Source organism: Lytechinus variegatus, chromosome 2 (genome assembly GCF_018143015.1).
Source record: "Lytechinus variegatus isolate NC3 chromosome 2, Lvar_3.0, whole genome shotgun sequence".
NCBI lineage: Eukaryota > Metazoa > Echinodermata > Echinoidea > Temnopleuroida > Toxopneustidae > Lytechinus > Lytechinus variegatus.
Genome location: NC_054741.1, coordinates 70139362 through 70159141, shown reverse-complemented (window position 1 = coordinate 70159141; position 19780 = coordinate 70139362). Strand labels below are relative to the sequence as shown.

Genomic DNA, 19780 nt, shown 5'->3' with positions numbered 1-19780 from the left:
CGCTTGGAGAAATTTTGTTAGGCGCTATATAAATATTAGATTATTATTATATTATTACAATAAATCCAAATTCACAATTCACGGACTAAAAGCAACAACTAAATAAATGTTCCTGTCTATTAGAAAATGTTCAGCGCCCTCTATCACCATATCAGATCAATAACATCATTTCTACAAAAAGACTGCGCTGTCACTGTTTTTACATGTATGACATCGCTAGTCACACGTCTAGTCTAACTGTTAATTTATTCGACTTGGAAATTGGGAATTCTAAGGATGCTATAGACCTAGATTTACTCAAGACACTCAAGAGGCATACGGGGTTGTTGATTTCCGAATTCCGGACAGTCCAAACGAGAAACAATCAATGACAGTGTGTAACGTTTAAATTGTAAGTTCGACTCGACTGCAAGTTGCATTGTCTTCAGTTTCATTCACTCATTCATTGTTGTTAAAAAATGTTAGGCCTAGGCCTATTTATTATTAATCTTCATGACCTTAGTTTAATGTAATTTAGATCCATCTCGAATCATGCTAAAGTGATTAGATCCTAAATACATAGACACATATTCACAAATATATGATTCTAAATGGTGGGAAAAAAAATGACTTTGGCCTTTTTTGGGGGGATTTCAGGGGGCCAAACTTTTGGCGATTTCTTTCGATGGCCTAATTATAATAATGCAGCCTTTCTCATAAAAAAATCCAGAATCGTGTGTGTGCAAAATGAATGGACAAGGGGCACCATTTTTTTTGTTCAGTCTTATAAAATGACTGCCTGATCATTTCAAGTTTTTTAATGAGAATTGAGATATTAATTTAGCGCACTAACTCTGTCATAATGATCATGTAAGGAACATTGTCAACTGAAAGATATGTGAATAAAAAGAAATTTATATTAAATCTTAATTCAAATCGTTAGGTGCGCAGACTTTGGGCCTGATTCATGATAAAGCACTTGCAACTGTTGTAACTTTGCCATTATGGCAACTACCATGGTACATGTAATATGGCTCAGCAGCCAGTCACAATCAAGGTTTCCATGGTAGTTGCCATAACGGCAAAGTTACACACTGCAAGTTGCAAGTCCTTTATGAATCGGCCCTTGGGGACCACCATAACACATCTGATCTAACGGCTACAGAAGTACATTATACAGCATCAGGAGAATAGGATGCACTACCTCACCCTCTTCAATTTTCTTAAATCTCGGTTCACTTGCAAAAGCAATGGGAGGAACAAAGTGCTGGAATGAAAATTAACATTTTACTAAAATAATAGTTCTAATCTGCTTAATACCAGTATCTGGAAATGTGCGATGTGAAATCCAAAATTTTGATTTTTTTTTTATGTGCTAGAACATACCGGTATGTTCATTTATCGTGGCATGATGTCTGCCACTTCCACCGCAGTTTGTGCGGTGTATGGGATACATGTATGGGATACTCCGGTCTGTGGAGGGGACTGATACCGTAAAGCCAGACGAAATCTCAGCTCAGCAGAGCATATCCTGACCGAAATGCGAAACAGCATTTTTTTTTTGTCTCCCTAGAGAGAGTAAAATGTCATTACCAAACACCTTCAACTTTTGATCTAGGATTAATTTTACGATTTCTGACATTTTACTATTTAAATGATACATAACAACAACATAAATGATTTGATTATGAAATGAGTTTTTTAGTCAAAGTCAATCAAAGGTTAAATTTTAAACAAATTTAGTTTTTTCCCCCTTTGTGAAAAATTATCAAAACTTGTTTTCAAAGTCAGAAGTGAAAATTGTATGTACATGTACATGTAGGCCAGGCTGCAAGAGGCTTTCCACTTGTTACCACAATACAAGAAGTGGCATTTATCTTTAAAAGGAGACAGTGCCTATATTTAAAGAAATTGATTCTGCTTAACAACCATTCAGACTATTTCTCAGGGAATAATTTTCCTGGTATCACCTCACAATTTGCTCCACATTTTTGAAAGACTGCTATCCATAAAATCATTTGTATAGCATATTTTACATAGGACTGTAGATTACTTAGTTGATAGCTTTTCTTGTATGACCAAAAATGCTATCTATTTAAATTTGTGAAGCAAATTTATTCCCTGCAAGTATAATTGTTATGCAGGTTACATATTTGAGTTAACACATACTCTACCATTTAAATAACTGGGGCCCGTTGCATAAAACTTTTTACCTGAGAAAACTCAGTTTTTGGCCTGTGCTAAAGTCAATGGCGGAAATCAGACTAACCTTAGTTTTCAGTTTTTACCAGAGTTTTCTCAGGTAAAAAGTTTTATGCAACAGGCTTCAGGTATCTTCAAATTTTTAACTTATACAGTTCCATGGCATTTGCTCAAGCAATAGTTGCTACGCTCTAAACACACACTCATCAAGTGACCATCTTCAACCGTAGGTTTAGTGCTATACTAAAACCCTGTTGCAACCTTAACCCTACATATTACATGTAGATGAAATTTAGCTAGGCCAGGTTGAGCAAATGTTATGTCACCAAACTTGAGTAAAAGATGAAACTTGAACAATGTACATAGAAAATATATAAGGTTGACCTCATACAAATTCTAGGGTACACAGTTCCATGTAGGTTGCCCATGTATTTGCCTGCATTTCCTGGGAATTTCTCATTTTTTCCCCCCAGTATCATATCCGCTGTAGAGGTGTAATACAGGTATTTCTTGGGGAAATTGCCAACCCTGAAATATTTGTTTCACCTCAACTTTTAATTACTTTTGAGGGTCTTGCAGAATAATCAAGACAAAATTTGGTGTGATGGTAAGAGAAAACATTCTCTTTATCACATTTCTATGTCGTCTTGTTTTCTTTATGTAAACACTTTTTTTATACTTGGCACAAGGAATTGATCACATTGTACACTAAAAATGTTTTAATCACTATTTGTCAAATACTTAAGACAGTGGTAACTAGATATAGGAGCTATTATAGCCTTCTGTTGAGTATCTAAGTGTAATTGATTTGTCTCTTTTCCGCTCTAACCATTAAACTTGCTTTTTGTATTGTTTTTAGGAATTGAAGAGCAGGATCTGTCGCTATTTGATATCATTGCGATTTAGTTCTTAGGTCAGTCTTTGATAAAAAGGAAATATCTTCATAAGAGGGTGCTAGTTTGTGGCATGGTCTTTATTTGGTGGCGATGTCTCTTTGGGTGTGTTTGAATTGGATATTAGCAAACACCAAGTACACTGTACATCCACATGAGTTCTGGTTTTGTTTGTCTTGTCTTTTCTTGCTTTGAGTTGGCATGCAGGCTAGCTCTCTTTTCACAATTGCATCGCATTATCTTCTTTTTGAGGACATTGATATTTAGACACTTTTTCAATAAAACTTAAAGTGTTGCAGATTTATCAAACATCAAAATGTTAGGTATGTATAACAAGGGATGTGTTATTTTGAGCTTTAGTTAATTACAAATGTATAATGTGTAATAGGGGGGTTGAATTTCATACTTTAGCGAGGTTTAGGGAGCAAACATTGATGAAAATGGGAAAATTGAAAACATGAGTATGAAGTCTTACATTGCCAATTGATCCTGTATGAATAATGAGATGGTGAGAATGTGTATTTCAGAATTTGTGGCAGATTCCTGAATTTAAAAAATTGGCACTGTATGAATTTACTTTATCATGTGACTGTGACAGAAACATTTCAGATCCATTTTCAAATTAACTCATGATGGATCCTAGTTTTGCTTAAAACAGTATTGCTACTGATGCTACAAATACACTACAACATGAAAGCAATAAACTCTTTGACATGTTAGAGCCCTTAAAAATTTGAATCAACTGTTTTTTAATCAAAACTTTATTCAAAGAACAAGTTAATAGTTGATGTTCAGGTTCATCATGGATGTACATGTAGTAAACAAGAAAGCAATGCAGATTGAACTTTTATTCCTTTAAACATACATGTACATTCAGTTGAAGTATCAAGATATAATTAAGATCTATACTTTCAAGTTTTGTCAGCATCATAGAATCATAAAAAAATACACTTGCTTCCCGTGCAATGATGAAAAAACATAGGTTTACATGTGACAGAATATCTGTAAGAATCCTCACACGTTTGCAATGTTCAAATAGGCCTACTCATATTTGGGAAATTAGAATCATGGTATTGGTTTAAGAACAAAAGAGCATGTTTCTATTTCTATAGTAATATTGAAACAGCTGTTGTAAGGTTTGGTTCCATTTTCATTGACATTTATCACTAAAAAGGGTGTGGACAAAAATAGGACGCACATAAAATGTGGCATTAGTGACCTTGGGGTATTTCCAAATAGAACCCTGTAACACAAAACAGTGTTTGATTGTACAGTTGTTTTTTACACAAAAGTTCGATTGGACATGACATGATTAGTACAATCGTTCATCGTAAATCAGCGATCAATTGCTAAGTTTAGGGCTGTGAAGTAATCACAGGACATTATTAATGGATCGATTATAAACACCTCTCTAATTTTATATGCATAGAATTAGTACATGTATATATTAAGCTCTTATTCATAAAATGAACTTAATGAAGCTAGCCAAACTGCTAATTCTCGGTCTAGATCTACACTCTGTTGAACTGCACACCTAGCCGTTGCAAAATTGACCTCAAAAGATGAGCAATTCTTTGAGCTGAGGGGATTCAGAGAGTGTTATTTCTGGATATGAGTGTTGTCTTACCATTCAGGACCCAATATTCTCTAATATTTAAATGGAAATCATGGGGGAGGAATTTGATGTCATGCATTTCATGTTTGAAGAATATTAAACAGTTTTTAGTAAAGGATTAAGAATATCCTTGAGTGTGGGTTTGCATTTTGTATAATTTTATTTTAAATTTGTCTTTGATGTCATGAATCTTATTTGATGTGAGAATTTATGACAATCATGGTTGGGCATTTGGCCTTGTTTTATAAGAGAACAATTTACAATGAGATAACAAGTGGAGTATTATCATCAATTGTTTTGGACAATATTTTTTGTTTGTTCATTGCAGGCCCCATCTATACAGAATCTTTAAGGTATAGAACTGCATACTATCCTCAATTTCCTGGTGGTCCAGCACCGCACCCAACCTTCCTCCCCCACCCACCTCCACCGACATCAACCCAACCACAACCACCGCCCCCACCTCAACATCCTGCCATGTATAGCAGTCACAGTTACCCGTATGCCTTCAATCAATCCCCCCACCAGACCCCACCCAGCCACACCCCACCTCAACCTTACATGCCCATGCCTTCCCATTCCCAGCCCAACCTGAGCTATCCACACCCCTCACCCGCCCCTCCCTCCTACCCTACCCCTCCGACATCGGCAACATCATCACCAGCAGCATCCATGACAGCAGTGGGAGGAACACCAGGGGCGAGCAGGGGGTCATCGGAGTTCCCCCTCCTGACACACTTGTCAGTGGATGAACTTCAAAGGTTACTTGCCGCGGAGGACAAACTGAATGATATTGCGGATGATGCAAATCAGGTAAGACTTGAAAAGTTCATTTGCAAACTTTTTCACTCTAGTTCAAACATTAATACCCTTTTCATAAACCCATCCTCCAATTAGCCGCCTAAGAGTAATGCGGATAATTCAGTAAAAATTGCGTTCACAAACTCCGAAAATAATCCGCACTATTTTTACGAGCGCCCGTCCTGAAAAAGGCGGATAATCATCATGACAACTGCACACGCCCCCTCCGATGCGATTGTGTTGGAAAAGGGTGACCTTGTGACCGCACCATGGCAATTATCCGCATTATTTGGAAATGCGTTCATAAAGTCCAAATCTGGTCCCGATGCTGCTATTATGCGGATAATAGCAGCATCAAAATAATGCGGATAACTCTGGTCCTCCTCTGATTTTACGACCAAATTATGCTGCTATTAGCCGCATAATTGGGTTTATGAAAGGGGTATAAGACTGATGTTGTACTAAGAACTGCCTTTTTTAATTGATTTGTAGTATTTTTTAAAAATACAAACATATTTTTTTGTAACATTTGGGTCTTTGACTTGATCTACAGACACAGACCCTATAACTGGCACTTAAATCAGGAAGTGGGTCTCGAATATTAAGTTGCAACCATGAAGCTTCATTGCAGGGTGGCTGGGAGGGGGGTGGCAAGATTTTGTTTTTTGTTTGGCAAAAAACAAAGTCTTGACAAGCACCCTTAAAGTGGCAAGAATTTTGGCAAGCAAAAATTGACAAGTAAAGCAAAAAGAAAGAAAGAAAGAAAGGAAGGAAGGAAGGAAGGAAGGAAGAAAGAAAGAAAGAAAGAAAGAAAGAAAAAAGAAAAGAAGAAAAGAAATATGTTTTCATGAAGGGGAGTGGTGTTATTGGCACACATTACATGGTCTGTGTTTGTATTTCTGCGCTTCTAATGCTGTTCAAAGCAAATTACACAATTTTTTCCCCAAATTCATCTTCCACTCATATAGTGAATGTAAATGTAGAACTATTTATTATGAACCAAACTATACTGATTTAATACTTCAGGAGCAAATGAAAAGATATCATACAATTACAGAGTAAAAATTTGTCAGGTTCATATTTAGAATAAACACCAATTATTGAATTGAAAATATGTTAAAAGTAAAATGTAAAAAAAATATTGATATACAAGTTCATTACATTATTTACAATGTATTTTGATGTGATTTGGACAGAGGAGTCTATAATCTGGCAATTTACTTCCTTATTGATGTTATGTTTGCCTTTGAATTTCTTGTTATCTACAATGTCTAATGCCGTGATTATGTGTATGTTCTTGTTTGTTTTGATTTCCTTGATAAATGATAATTCCACTTTTTGGTGGATGTTTATTGAAACATCCAGTTTTCCTCCAAATTGGAATTAAAGGACAAATCCAACCCAAAAAAAGTTGATTTGAATGAAAAGAGAAAAATCCAACAAACAAAAAACTGAAAATTTCATCAAAATCGGATGTAAGTATGTAAACTAAGAAAGTTGTGACATTTAAAGTTTTGGTTAATTTCTCAAAACAGTTATTTGCACATCCTGTTCGATATGCAAATGAGGAAGCTGATGACGTCATCCACTCATTTCTTTTGTATTTTAAATATTTCCTCATTGTCAAGTGAAACAAAGGGTAATTGCTCCCTGAACATGTGATTGTTTTAATACTGTACAGTTCAGTCTAGTTGATCCTTATTTTCAAATCTGTAAAAAATGAAATAACATGTATAATTTAAACAATGAAACCCAAAAGAAATAGTGAGTGAGGGACATCATCGACTGTCTCATTTGCATGTTATTGAGTTGTGCATATCACTGTTTTGTGAAAGATATTAAAGCGAAACTTTAGAATGTCATAACTTAATTCTTCTCTATTTATTCAAATCAACATTTCTCCGGGGTGGACTTGACCTTTAATCATCCCAAATGCAGTGCAGACGGTGGTGAGCGACGTCATAATAATAATAATAATAATAATAATAATACACAACATTTATAAAGCGCTTTATACATAATGTTTCAAAGCGCTAAGAAAAGATAGAAATGATAAGAGTACGAATAGTATAAGACAATTAATTAGGATTATATAGTATACAACAAATATAATGAAAGTAAGAATATCATTACTACAATTAATTAGAAATACAATATAGAAATAATCTAAACAGATACAACTTAAATACAAAAGATCGACATCTGAATCAATTAAAATCATAAACTACTGAAATATTAAATACAATATGACTTGTGATACAATTTAACTGAGGGGTATAATTACATGCAAATCAGTAAGGCAGGGAAGGATAGGATAACCAAAATTAAAAGAGGTGAGTTTTCAAGAGGGACTTAAACAATTCTAATGGTGGCGCTTCACGTACATTAATGGGGAGACTATTCCAAAGCTTGGGGGCGATTACTGAAAAGGATCTGTCACCGTAGTTGGTTTTTGTTCGGGGTCCAGGCAGCAGTTGAAGATGGGCAGTAGTGTGTGAGCGGAGGCGTCGAGGTGCAGATAAAACTGATGAGTACCGGAGGGAGACGAGGTTCTGTAGATATGAAGGGGCTTGGTTGTGGATACACTTGTAAACTAGAAGGAGAATTTTGAAGACAATGCGCTTCTGTACTGGTAACCAATGGAGAGACCTGATGATTGGGGTGATGTGTTCATACTTTTTAGTCCGAGTAACTAGTCTGGCTGCGGTATTCTGGATGCGTTGAAGGGGAGCAATGTGGGATTGGGGAAGACCAGCTAGGAGGCTATTACAATAATCAAGATGGGAGGACACAAATGCGTGGATGAGTTTCTCAGTAGCTGTGGTGTTGAGGTATTTTCGGATTCGGCCAATTCTGGCTATACCCCAAGAAGCCGTCCTGCACTTGTCGCGGATGTGTTGTACAAGAGAAAGATGGTTGTCAAAAGTCACACCTAGATCACGAACACACTCCGATTTCTGGACACATGTTCCAGACAGATGCAAGGGAGACAGATCATCAGACTGCTGCCTGAACCTGGATGATATATGCAGCATTTCAGTCTTTGCTTCGTTTAGCTTCAAGTTATTGATTAAGGACCAAGACTTGACATCACGTAAACACTCAGTGAGTCTACTGATAGCACCCTTTCTGTCACCAACATCAGCTCTCATAACAAGATACAGCTGGGTATCATCTGCATACATAACGTGATGTATGCCATGATGTGAAGCAATAACATCGCAAAGAGGGCCAGTGTAGAGAATGAAAAGCAGAGGGCCCACAACCGACCCTTGTGGGACGCCCCATCGGAGAGGGAATGACTGCGACAGAGAGCCCCTAACTGCAACTCTCTGGAGACGGTCACAAAGATAGGACTTTATCCACTCAAGCGCAGATCCATTTACACCGTATGTGGTTTCGAGTCGCTTGAAGAGTGTCGTGTGGTCCAGGCAGTCAAACGCAGACGAGAAGTCCAATAGTACCAGACAAGCTTCGAGTCCACTGTCAGCTGCTAACAGAAGATCATTTGCGACCTTTAACAAGGCTGTCTCAGTCGAGTGATGGTGCCGATACGACGACTGGTTTGCTGGAAACAAGTCGTTGGACTCTAGGTAAGACCTAAGCTGCATGGACACAATCCTCTCTAGAACTTTGCTAAGGAAAGGGAGGTTGGCGATCGGCCTGTAGTTCTTGAAGTCATTCCTGTCAAGTGATGACTTCTTTAGGAGAGGTGTTATGAGAGGTGTTATGGTGAGGTGAGGAGAGGATACTAACTTACAATGCACTGCAACTGCGACCCAGTTGCAGTAGGATCGTAGACCTAATCTCAGACATCAAATCTCAGACATTTGACATATTAAATCTTTCTGTGATGTTTTTGTGAATTTGCTAATTTCAGCCATTGTCCTAGACAATGATGTAATGGCTAATTTGCTGTGCTGCTACTGCTGCACATACAACAGAACATACACGCAAAAGAAGAGGCGCAAATAGATGGGAGGGTGCTGCAGAGCAGTTGCGATGTTTGCACTGGCATGCAATGTGATTTTTGCACTGATGTGCGATTGGCAACTTTCTTCCAAGTGGATCCTACACATTGCAATCACATCGCATTGTGTGCTCTGGGCTTGAGTAGACAGAAATCGGACATAAAAGTGTTCTGGTTCTTCTTCCAATATTTAATTGTGAAGTCAGGACAGGTGATGAAATATTACATTCAATATAGTTTGTTTCTCTGTTTTCGTTGAAAATTGTAGTGTTCATTGTCTACATTCAACTCTCAGCATGGAGGAGTGCACTTTGTGGGTTTATTTCCGATTCGTCTAATGCCAATTCGTCCAATTGCCAACTCGTCCACTATCATTTTGTCTACAATCAGTTTGTAAACTATCAACATGGTCTAATTGCCAATTTGTCCACTCACCATTTCATCTAATAACCTGTTGGTCCAATAACCATTTGGTCCATGCATGTATACCACTTGGTCTATTTGGACTAAGTGTTCATTGTGCAAAAATATTAGACCAACTGGTTATGAGACGAATGATCGTAGACAAAATGGTTTATGTTGATCATAGGTATTTTGGCTTTAGTTTATTTTAAAGGAGAATGAAACCTTTGAACAAGACAGCTTGTGTGAAAACAGAAAAATCAAAGTTCTGAATATCATCATACACATCATGCATTTTAAAAGTATGTATTCAAGTCATCATAAACCATTGAATGATATGATTTTCTGGTTAGCTTAACACATGTGACATAACAAATTTGAAAATTCAATACGGATTTTGACAAACTTTAATCAATGTTTTTCTCAAAGTTTCTTGCTTTTATTAAAACCAAAGTGGCATACATGTACATGTAGACCTGAAGACCTTTTGAACTTCCCTTATGTATCCAGTGTGACTGAAGAATTGATTTAGCAATCATTTTGAAATTAGTTGCAGTAGGAGGGAATATACGTGTACATGTAGACCTACATACATGTATTTGTTTGTAGATCTGCAAACAAAGAGAGATACGATAGTACTCTTAGAAGTATTTTAAGCTATTACAACTATTATTAATAGCCCTTATGATTCATTCAGGTATTGGTTTTGAAAGTAGCTGACATCACCCACATTTGTTTGTTTAACCTCGTGCTGTATATTGTAAACAATACTTACTGTACATCAGTACAAGTACACATAATACTTAGGCCGACATGTACATGGATATTATAATTCACGCATTGTATGCATGGAGCTCCATGGTACATGTACATGTAACTACCTGCATGTAATCTACATACATGTACAGTTTATCAATGAAAAATCAAATGACAAGATGGGCCTTATATGTACAACCTTGGATAAACATTAATAGTCTGTGTCATGGGGTTGAATTTACATGATGATAATCAAGGTTTACTGGTAGCATTATACATATAGGCCTATTTCTGTCCACAAGTAGTTGAGTACTATACAATGTACAGGACAAACTACATTATGAATTGCAATTTCCATGATTTTGAAGGTGTACAGTTCTCAGTACATGTAGCTTTGTAAACCTCTGTTACTTAATGTGTATAATAATGCTTGCATGTAAAGATGAGCTGAACATGTGCTTTTGTGGTGAGTGAACTTCCTTCATTTGTGGAAGAGAGCTCACCTTGTGGTTTACAGGTACTCTACATGTACAGTCGGCCTACATGTACTCTATATTTTTTCAACAATTACATATGGCCAAGCCTACATGTATATTGCATTTTACACTGTTGGTGAGACCCATGTTGTAAATATGGTATAAATGTACGTACAATACATGAAAAGAAAGGGGGCATGAAATTTAAATTTATTGCATTTCACAATGTGTACCAAACTACCAATAATGCTTAGAAAGAATCTTCCATGCATGGAGATACAAGAGAAAAGATTGCATGCAATAATTCAGAATCAGAAATATTCACTTAAAGGGGAAGTTCACCCTGAAGAAAACTTTGTTGTAAAAATAGCAGAAAAAATAGTAAAAAATATTGGTGAAGGTTTGAGGAAAATCCGTTAAAGAGTAAGAAAGTTATTAGAGTTCAAAGTTTTGGATTTGTGACGTCATAAACGAGCAGTTGCCCCATGTGTTATGTAATATAGAATGCATGAATTTCAAATTTTGTATGGTTCCTAATGACTTAATTTTGTTTTCTATTCATGATCAGGTGTGAAATGATTTGTCTATTGATATACAAAAGGTACAGTCAAAACCATTTTAAATTTTCTGAGAAAATGACATTTCATTGATTTTTTACCATTCGCTATGTAGGAATGCTGCTCGCATATGACGTCACAAATCAAATAATTGAAATTCTAATAACTTTTTAATTATTTGATGAATTTTTCTCAAACCTTCGGCAGTTTTTTTATTATTTTTTCTGCTATTTTTACAATAAATTTTTTGTCAGGGTGAACTTCCCCTTTAAATGATACAGGCCTACATAATAGCAATGCCTTTTTATTAAAATGAAGATTATTTTTTTTTTTTGTAATTCACCTTCATTCATATTGGATTCTGAAGGGTAAAACAATAGGGAAGTTTACGTAGACTTTTACTCAAATCAGTAAAAATCCTTGAATGGAGGCTGAATCAGGGTCTGCCCCCTTATCACTTTGCATTGGATATGACAAGTAAGCTTGTGAGAACGTTACCCCTGCTGTTTAGGGAAGCATTCCTTCCCATACTGTACACTGTCTAAAACTCATATCATCCAGGAAGCTGACACATGTCTTGTACGTTGTAAAATCAGCAATACTTTATTTCGAAAGACACTTCCTCAGATGATAGCTTTATATTGAAGTACTTTGGATATCGTTATAATTTTACTGGAGGAAGTGAAAGTTACATTGGCATAATACTTGCCTGGATCAATATAGCAGACAACTGTGAAGATCATCAGATTCATCCTACATTCCGGCAGACTTGAACATTAATTGTTATACTACAGGAAGTATGTGCATTCATACAAGGGATAGGTAATACACCTCAATGGACATTTCCTGGGAAGACATTCTTGGGAAGCTGTGATGTACAAGAATGACCCATTTTCTTCATCCTCTCTGCAGACTCGACAAGTATATCCCCAGCTCAGTAGCATCTTTTTGGCTATAAATTATGGCAGGAAGGTAATAGTTAATCACCTCCACAGGAATTCCTGAGAACACAGCAAGAGATTTGTGATCATTATATAGTAACTTTGAAATTGTGAAGCAAACTTCTTTAATATCACATTGCACTTGAAATTTGTTGTCCCTGGAGCTGCATGTGCAGGTGCACAGAAGTCGGGAACATTGGCTTTGAATACATTGGGAAGATCATTTTATGTTTGTGAAAGGAAAAAACCTGACAAATGAGACAGAATATGGTACAAAATTTCCTGACTACAGGCATATATTCGATATTCTTCAAGAAGCTGCCTACAGCAATCATTTCTTCATGATCAGAGATCTGGCCTTCTGGCTTCTGCCTCCATTCTTTGTTTTTTATGCTGTTCTAATACTGCAGAGAGTACCGTAATTGTGACTTATATTATTTACAAAGTGTACAACTTGAATGGGACTTTCTTGAGTAATATTAGACATTCATGAAGTAACAATCAGGGCACCTTGATTTGTGCTTCAGCTCTGCATACATGTAGCCCTCGACTGGCCTGGAACTACTGCTGGAAACCAAGACAACCTTTCTCTCAAGGTTTTCATCACTATCATTTGAAGTATCATCATGAATAATTTCATCAGATCAGCCAAACCACCTGGTGTGCAGGGAAAGAAAGTAGGTTGTTTCATGGACCTATTACAAAAAGGTCCATGGTGATTTTGAATTAGAATGTTGTGACTTTTATTTTGCACATTAAAGGAGAATGAAACCATTGGAACGAGATAGCTTGTTTGAAAACAGAAAAATCAAAGAAACAGATCAACAAATGTTTGAGAAAAATCGGACAAATAATGAGAAAGAATGAGCATTTGAATATTGCGATCACTATTGCTATGGAGATAGCAAATTGGCAATGCGACAAAGATGTGTGATGTCACTGATAAACAACTCTCCCCATTACTTTAGTATATATATTTCACTTGAATTGCCTCTTTTATCACATCTATCCATAGATCATGTGTTCTTTCTACATGAGGGCATGTAATACATATTTTTTAAGAATACATAATGGATAAAGAGTTTGTATCATCGTAAGAAAAAGCAAAAAGAGACATTTTGAGGGTATTTTATAGTCCACCAAAGGGAAAGTTGTTCATCAGTGACATCACACATCCTTGTCGCATTGCCAATGGGAGGATCTCCATAGCATTAGTGATTGCAATATTCAAATGCTCATAACTTTCTCATTATTTGTCCGATTTTTCTCAAACTTTCTTTATTCTTATTCTTTTATTTTTCTGTTTCTACACAAGCCTATTTGTTCCAAAGGTTTCATTCCCCTTTAAGCTGAACTTTTTCCCTCACTTTTTTGCACCATTGCACTCACAGGCTATTCAACTCTTTGTTACAGGCCATCTGAACTTTTGAGCAAGGACAGTAGTATTGTGAATCTAGAAAAAAAAATATCACACTCAATCTGTTAGTTAAGTGCACTGAAGTGTTCAATTTTATCAAATTATAGTTGTGTAGTATTCACTGGAACACTTGTACATTTTCTGTGTAATTTTGAAAAGCAGTTACAATACATCTTTGTTGCATGAATCTATTTTGCCTGTGAAGTTGTATTCAAAAAGCTGATTTGCTAGTAGGTCCATGGTAGTAGCTACTGAGGGAAATTCTTACAGCATGGATTATCTTTCAGAGGTATTTACATATGTTTGTAGGAATAAGAGGTGCATGTTTTTTAGACTCAAAATTTCTTTCAATGCATGTCTATCATACACTTAACACAGTACATGTACATGAAAGCATTCAACTAAAATGAACTGTACATGTGTAGGTACTGTTTTGATTGTTAAATTGCTGAATTCTGACATACAATGTACTTATGCTTGTATACATACTGTTTGTTTGATAAATATTAAGTTGTTGACATTGTACAGCATGCATACATTTATAGTGTCCACAAAAAAGAACATTCATATTTATGTACATGTATGTAGAATGTAATCAATGAATGCTTCATGAAGCTCCTTAAATGAATTTACAGCTTTATTCTTACAAACTGAACACATCTGTTAAACATACACATGTACATGTAGTTGGCCTACATGTTTTATTAGTTGTGTAACTTAATTACCTTACTGTACATGAACCTGTAGGCCTACATATGTATAAGTTGATAGTTTAAATATAAAATATACCCTAATCTTGTTTCACATTGTTTTTTCATGATTATTGATTGGAGAGATGTAGTGTACAAGATGGTGTTACTTCCGGTTTTTAATTCTTGTTTTTTATTGAAAATAATATTTTAAACAGGTCTCTTTAATTCAACATACAGGTACATGTACTTTGTTGCTTCAACTTCACCAGAAATTAAATATTGTCTTGATTTTTTGCTACAAGGATTCTTTATTAAATCTATCATTAACCCTGTTTTATCATTTAAAAGGTAATCAAATATTGAACCTCAAAGCTTTTTTTCATGTACCGTGTCCATTGGATTGTCTCATGTATCATTTGAAAGTATATGGTTTATGCACAATTTGCACATTTATCAAATGATCATGATGATAAACCACCTGAGTGTTGTATATGTCAGAAAGTATGTTATCGTGGTTGTCATCATTGGAAGTGGTGGTGATGTTGTTGTAATTCATTGTTATTTTCATTATTATTATTGTTATAATTACCATTATCAGACATGCCAACTTCCCTTTTTAGAGTATTTGTTCCTCTTTTTGCTATAAATACACCAATACTTTTTTTGTTTGATTTGTTACTTTTTAAAAAATCTCTGATCATGGAGTATGTATTATACACAGCGTGTAACACTAGTGCCGGTCCGACTGTCCCAGACTGGTTAAAATCACTGTCGGGCCAGTAGCTTGTTGCATTGAAAAGAAAAAGTAAATTCTTGCCTACGAGCACAGCACATGTTTAAGGGTGAATTATCAATTTTTAAGCAGAGTAATTTCACATGTCTTTTCACTGATCTCACTACAACAGGCTGGTGATTGGTACATTGAGACAAATTTTCAATAATACTCTGTTTTTTGTCAAAAATCCTTTTTTTTCCTTATAAAAATCCTTTTTTTTTGGTGTAGAAGGTTGGCAGGGCTGCATTATCATGATGTTAGGCCTACTAAAGCTAGGATACTAATTAATGGTGATGACTGATGATAATGTGCCTCAGATTGACATTCCTTTATGAATATAATTTCATATTTATATCATTATTATATTTTTTACATTTTCTTTTTGACCATTTTATTATGGATGCCCAGAATAAACAGAGGAGGGTCGACAAGGAAATGGCTATGGCAGAGAATAGGAGTCTAGCAGACTTCAATCTATCACGAGAAACAAGGTTACGGGAAGGACGCAACCAGCTAGCACGACTCCACGAAGAGGCCAAGAGGATACGAGAAATTTATGATGTAGACAGGAGAAGATTAGGTATGAATATTAACCCTTTGTCCACTAGATATCAAACTGAAGACTGCTATCGTATTAAAAGCCTGTGTAGCTAAAGAAATGATTGTGATCTACTTTTGAAACTTGAAAAAAAAGAAGAGAATTTTCACAAAGTTGTGTGCGTTATGAATGCATAGTGTAAAGGGCATTCAGATGATGAGTACAATTGAATAGGCACCTTTTGAGTGTCATCTTTAATTATATAGAAGTCATCCAGAAGTTGTCAAGAATAGTGGTCAAAAGGTGGTATACTACAAATCATGTTTTCGTATAGTTCAAACCTAAAGTTCCAGTTGATGTTTCTTTTTGTTTCAGAGTCTTTAAATGAGAATTATTCATTGGATGCTGCCAAAGTCATGTTAGAAACCTCAGCAACCAAGACAGAAGAAGAATCAGAGGTTGGTATTATTGGGATTTTTACTGTGATTTGATGATCAACAGAGGGCTCTAATGCCTCGTTCCCACTCTGATCTGTTACCAATCCCATGGTTGGCTGTTCGTAGCTGATCACGATTATTCCAGGATTAAGATCACAGATTTAATCATCATGCGATTTGTGACAGTGGGAACTTGGTGTTACATAAAGCTCTTTGCAAAATAACAATATGACAAATTATTGGAATTAGTTCATATGCTAATGAAATTAATAACCAACAAATTTTCATAGTGTTTTTTATAGCAAAGTGGGGCTGAATATGTCTACTCCAATTCATGCTAATGAATATGTGGAGCGTTGTGGCCCAGTGGATAAGTCTTCTGACTTTGAAACAGAGGGTCGTGGGTTCGAATCCCAGCCATGGCGTAATTTCCTTCAGCAAGAAATTTATCCACATTGTGCTGCACTCGACCCAGTTGAGGTGAATGGGTACCCGGCAGGATTAATTCCTTGAATGCATGAGCGCTGAGAGGCAGCTCGAGCTAAAGCCGGGGTAATAATAATAATAACAACGCGCCTTGGAATAGAATATTTCTAGATGGATGGCACTATATAAATGCCTATTATTATTATTAAGCTTTGTACTTTAATGCTTGTTTTGTATAAGTCATTTTATCTAAATGTACAAAGATTATTTTTCATTTATAACTGATTGGAATTAAAAGAATTGAGAGGCTGACATATATATATATATATAGAATCCAAAATACAAGTATGTTCCCTTCAAACCTAAGTTCATGCATAACTTATAACAGCTTAATGAATCTCCCCTAGATAGCAAATGGGTATTTCTCCAACTTCATGACAGGATCTCCAGGCATACTGTACTTATTGCTTGCGTGGTTGAAACTTGAAATCAACCTCATTTATCAGTACTTACAAGTTATTCAATTACATGAACAAATAATGGGTTTATTTTGTGCCATGAAGGATTTTAGAGCATGAAGCAAAAGGGGAAACATGGGGTAATGCTAAAAGCATTTTGTTGCAAAGTACCAATGCCTCCCTGATTAATATATAGTAAAGATGATATGGAAGGGATGTGGTATGTTCCCTGTTCTTATTTCTGTATGCCAATACCCTATCATTATGGTAATGTTACCAATGCAACAGAAGTGAGTGCATATTGTTTGTGGCATGGCATAAATTATATGAACAGTTTATGGTCTTCTTAATGTAATGTTACTGGGTCCCATATGCAAAATGAGCATAACTGAGGAGAGGGGAAAATTCACAAACCCCTGAACAGGGTAAATGAGGGATACATCAACTACAATGTAACATAAAGTACAACATAATCCAAGTATTACATAAAAGGGATGGCTAATTGTCTATTTCACTTTACTGTCGGTTTCCTGTAATAGGAGGGGGCCGGGTGTGGTGGGGGGGGGGTGGGGTTGTAATAAGCCTACTAACTTTAGGCGGTGTAGGGATTTCTGTTTGTATTAATGCATGAAAATTACTAATTTAGGGACTTCAAGATATTTGAGATCCATGCAAGTACTTTGAATTTCAGTGGAAACTCAATAAGTCAGTTGTTATTACAGTCAAGGAAATGAAAAGGGTATGAAAAGTCCATTTCCTGTATTGATTACTTGAGAGGGTGGAAAATCCTCATTCGAAACCTGGGAAGAGATGAATAATTATTTATGTTATTTAATCACTATAAAAGAATCCCAGTAGGACAATGACCACAAGTTTTTATTTTGGCTTTTGGGTCTACATGTATGTAAAATGTATCACATTTTCATGTTCATGTTCAAAAATGGTCTGTTATGTGAGACATTTGAAATTATAAAGTAGGGAATTAATGAGAAAGTACAAATATATATCTGAAGGTTAATTTCTCTTCATTTGAGTTCATCATGTTTTCTGTCTCAATGGTAAAAAGAAAATATTGAAAAGGCGAATGCTGTCTGTTATACTAAGGTTCATAAGAAATGAATTGCCTTCTCGCATTCTAATAATGGCATGCACTATTGTGACAGAGCAAGGCACAAGATGTGCATGCTCCTCTTAGCAAAAAAAGATTGCAAGGATCCTCACCCAATTCCAGAAATGCCTCTCATGTTTGAAGTGATAATCTGTTTAATGTTTCGGGGTTTATTCTTTTCAGATTTTTTTGGGGAAAGTTCTTCTTGGTCTGAATGGGGACCTTTTCTTGTCTAAAAAAAATTTGTCTCATGAAATTCTTGATTCCCTGGATTATATATGAATGCTTAAGCAGCTTAATTAAATTACTTGTATGTTATGTTTATATATTGTTCAACTCAAGAGGAAGTACCTTCTTGTGAGTATTTTTGCTTGTAAATGTTATTCACACTTGACTTGAATCATCTGTTTGTTTCATCCAACTCAGGAAATTGCTGAAGAGTTCTTGAACGGCAACTTACCCTTATCGGATTTTGTTGAACAATTTATCCAGAGGCGCTCGATGGCACACATACGACGGATTAAATCAGACAAAATGCAAGAACTGTTGAGAAATTCTAGTAGCACCAATCCTCCAGCTGCACAGAATGTAGATATCCCCATGACCACGCCCATGGGCTACACCCCCATGCCCACCAGACCTGCACCTGCTGCCCCCCCTGCTACCGGTAGCCAGATACCTATGTACTATCCTGGATACTCTTCACACACCCCTGCACCTGTTCCTGCCCCAGTAGCAGCCAGTGGGTCGTCATGGTCACCCTACCAAGGATCGTCCAGTACACCATCCCTACCGGTTTATCCCCGTTAACAGCATCTATAAACTGCCAAAATGAGACTGAGCATTATTAGATGAAGGCACTGGTAATGGAGGCAGTGACAACGGGCAGCCATCAACAAGTGCAGGTTGAGTTCAATCTTGATGCTAATCATTCTATGTTTGGACAAGTTGAAGGAGCTACATGTAGATCTAGTAAACCTGTCCCTTTTCTTGAGAGAATTCATCTCTGTAACCATTTACAAATTAAGTCCTTAGTAGTACATTTTAAATTCAGGAATGTTGTTGCTGTTTAGAATTTCAAACTCTGTTTATATTAGAAGGCTTATAGGTCAGGATATACAATAGAATGGCAGGTTTCTTGAGAGTGTATCACAAAATTGTTGCCATATCAGGCATGGAAGAACCTCATGCTTAGTACAAGGAACATGGTAGGGCAACACTCATTGTAAGAGAGCAAGTTTCCCCAAGGGTACGGCTATAGAGCCAAGCCATCAAACTTGGTCATAACGTGGAGAAGGTTTACGGTTCACCATGTGTAATAGGAAGAAGGGAATAAA

At 36.2% G+C, this 19780-nt stretch overlaps 1 protein-coding gene across 4 annotated transcripts; it reads left to right on the top strand.

The window, feature by feature from the left end:
• Positions 1–213: 213 nt before the first annotated feature.
• LOC121408849 (vacuolar protein sorting-associated protein 37B-like) lies at positions 214–19407 on the top strand. Of its 4 annotated transcripts, none has more exons than XM_041600522.1 (6): positions 214–391; positions 3588–3590; positions 5018–5502; positions 15885–16056; positions 16390–16472; positions 18870–19407. In XM_041600522.1, exons 3-6 carry the CDS (start codon positions 5167–5169, stop codon positions 19251–19253), a joined length of 975 nt encoding a protein of 324 aa, XP_041456456.1. In that variant the 5' UTR covers positions 214–391; positions 3588–3590; positions 5018–5166; the 3' UTR covers positions 19254–19407. The 4 variants fall into 4 exon arrangements, with proteins under 4 accessions (XP_041456456.1, XP_041456457.1, XP_041456455.1 ...); XM_041600523.1 differs by lacking the exon at positions 3588–3590 and adding an exon at positions 3041–3094; XM_041600521.1 differs by lacking the exon at positions 3588–3590.
• Positions 19408–19780: the final 373 nt, after the last annotated feature.

What these genes read in the sequence shown, in the direction of transcription:
- LOC121408849 (XM_041600520.1), top strand. An exon ending in TTGCGGATGATGCAAATCAG is followed by an intron (nt 5,503 to 15,884) that starts GTAAGACTTGAA and finishes ATGGATGCCCAG; the next exon opens with AATAAACAGAGGAGGGTCGA. An exon ending in TGTAGACAGGAGAAGATTAG is followed by an intron (nt 16,057 to 16,389) that starts GTATGAATATTA and finishes TTTTTGTTTCAG; the next exon opens with AGTCTTTAAATGAGAATTAT.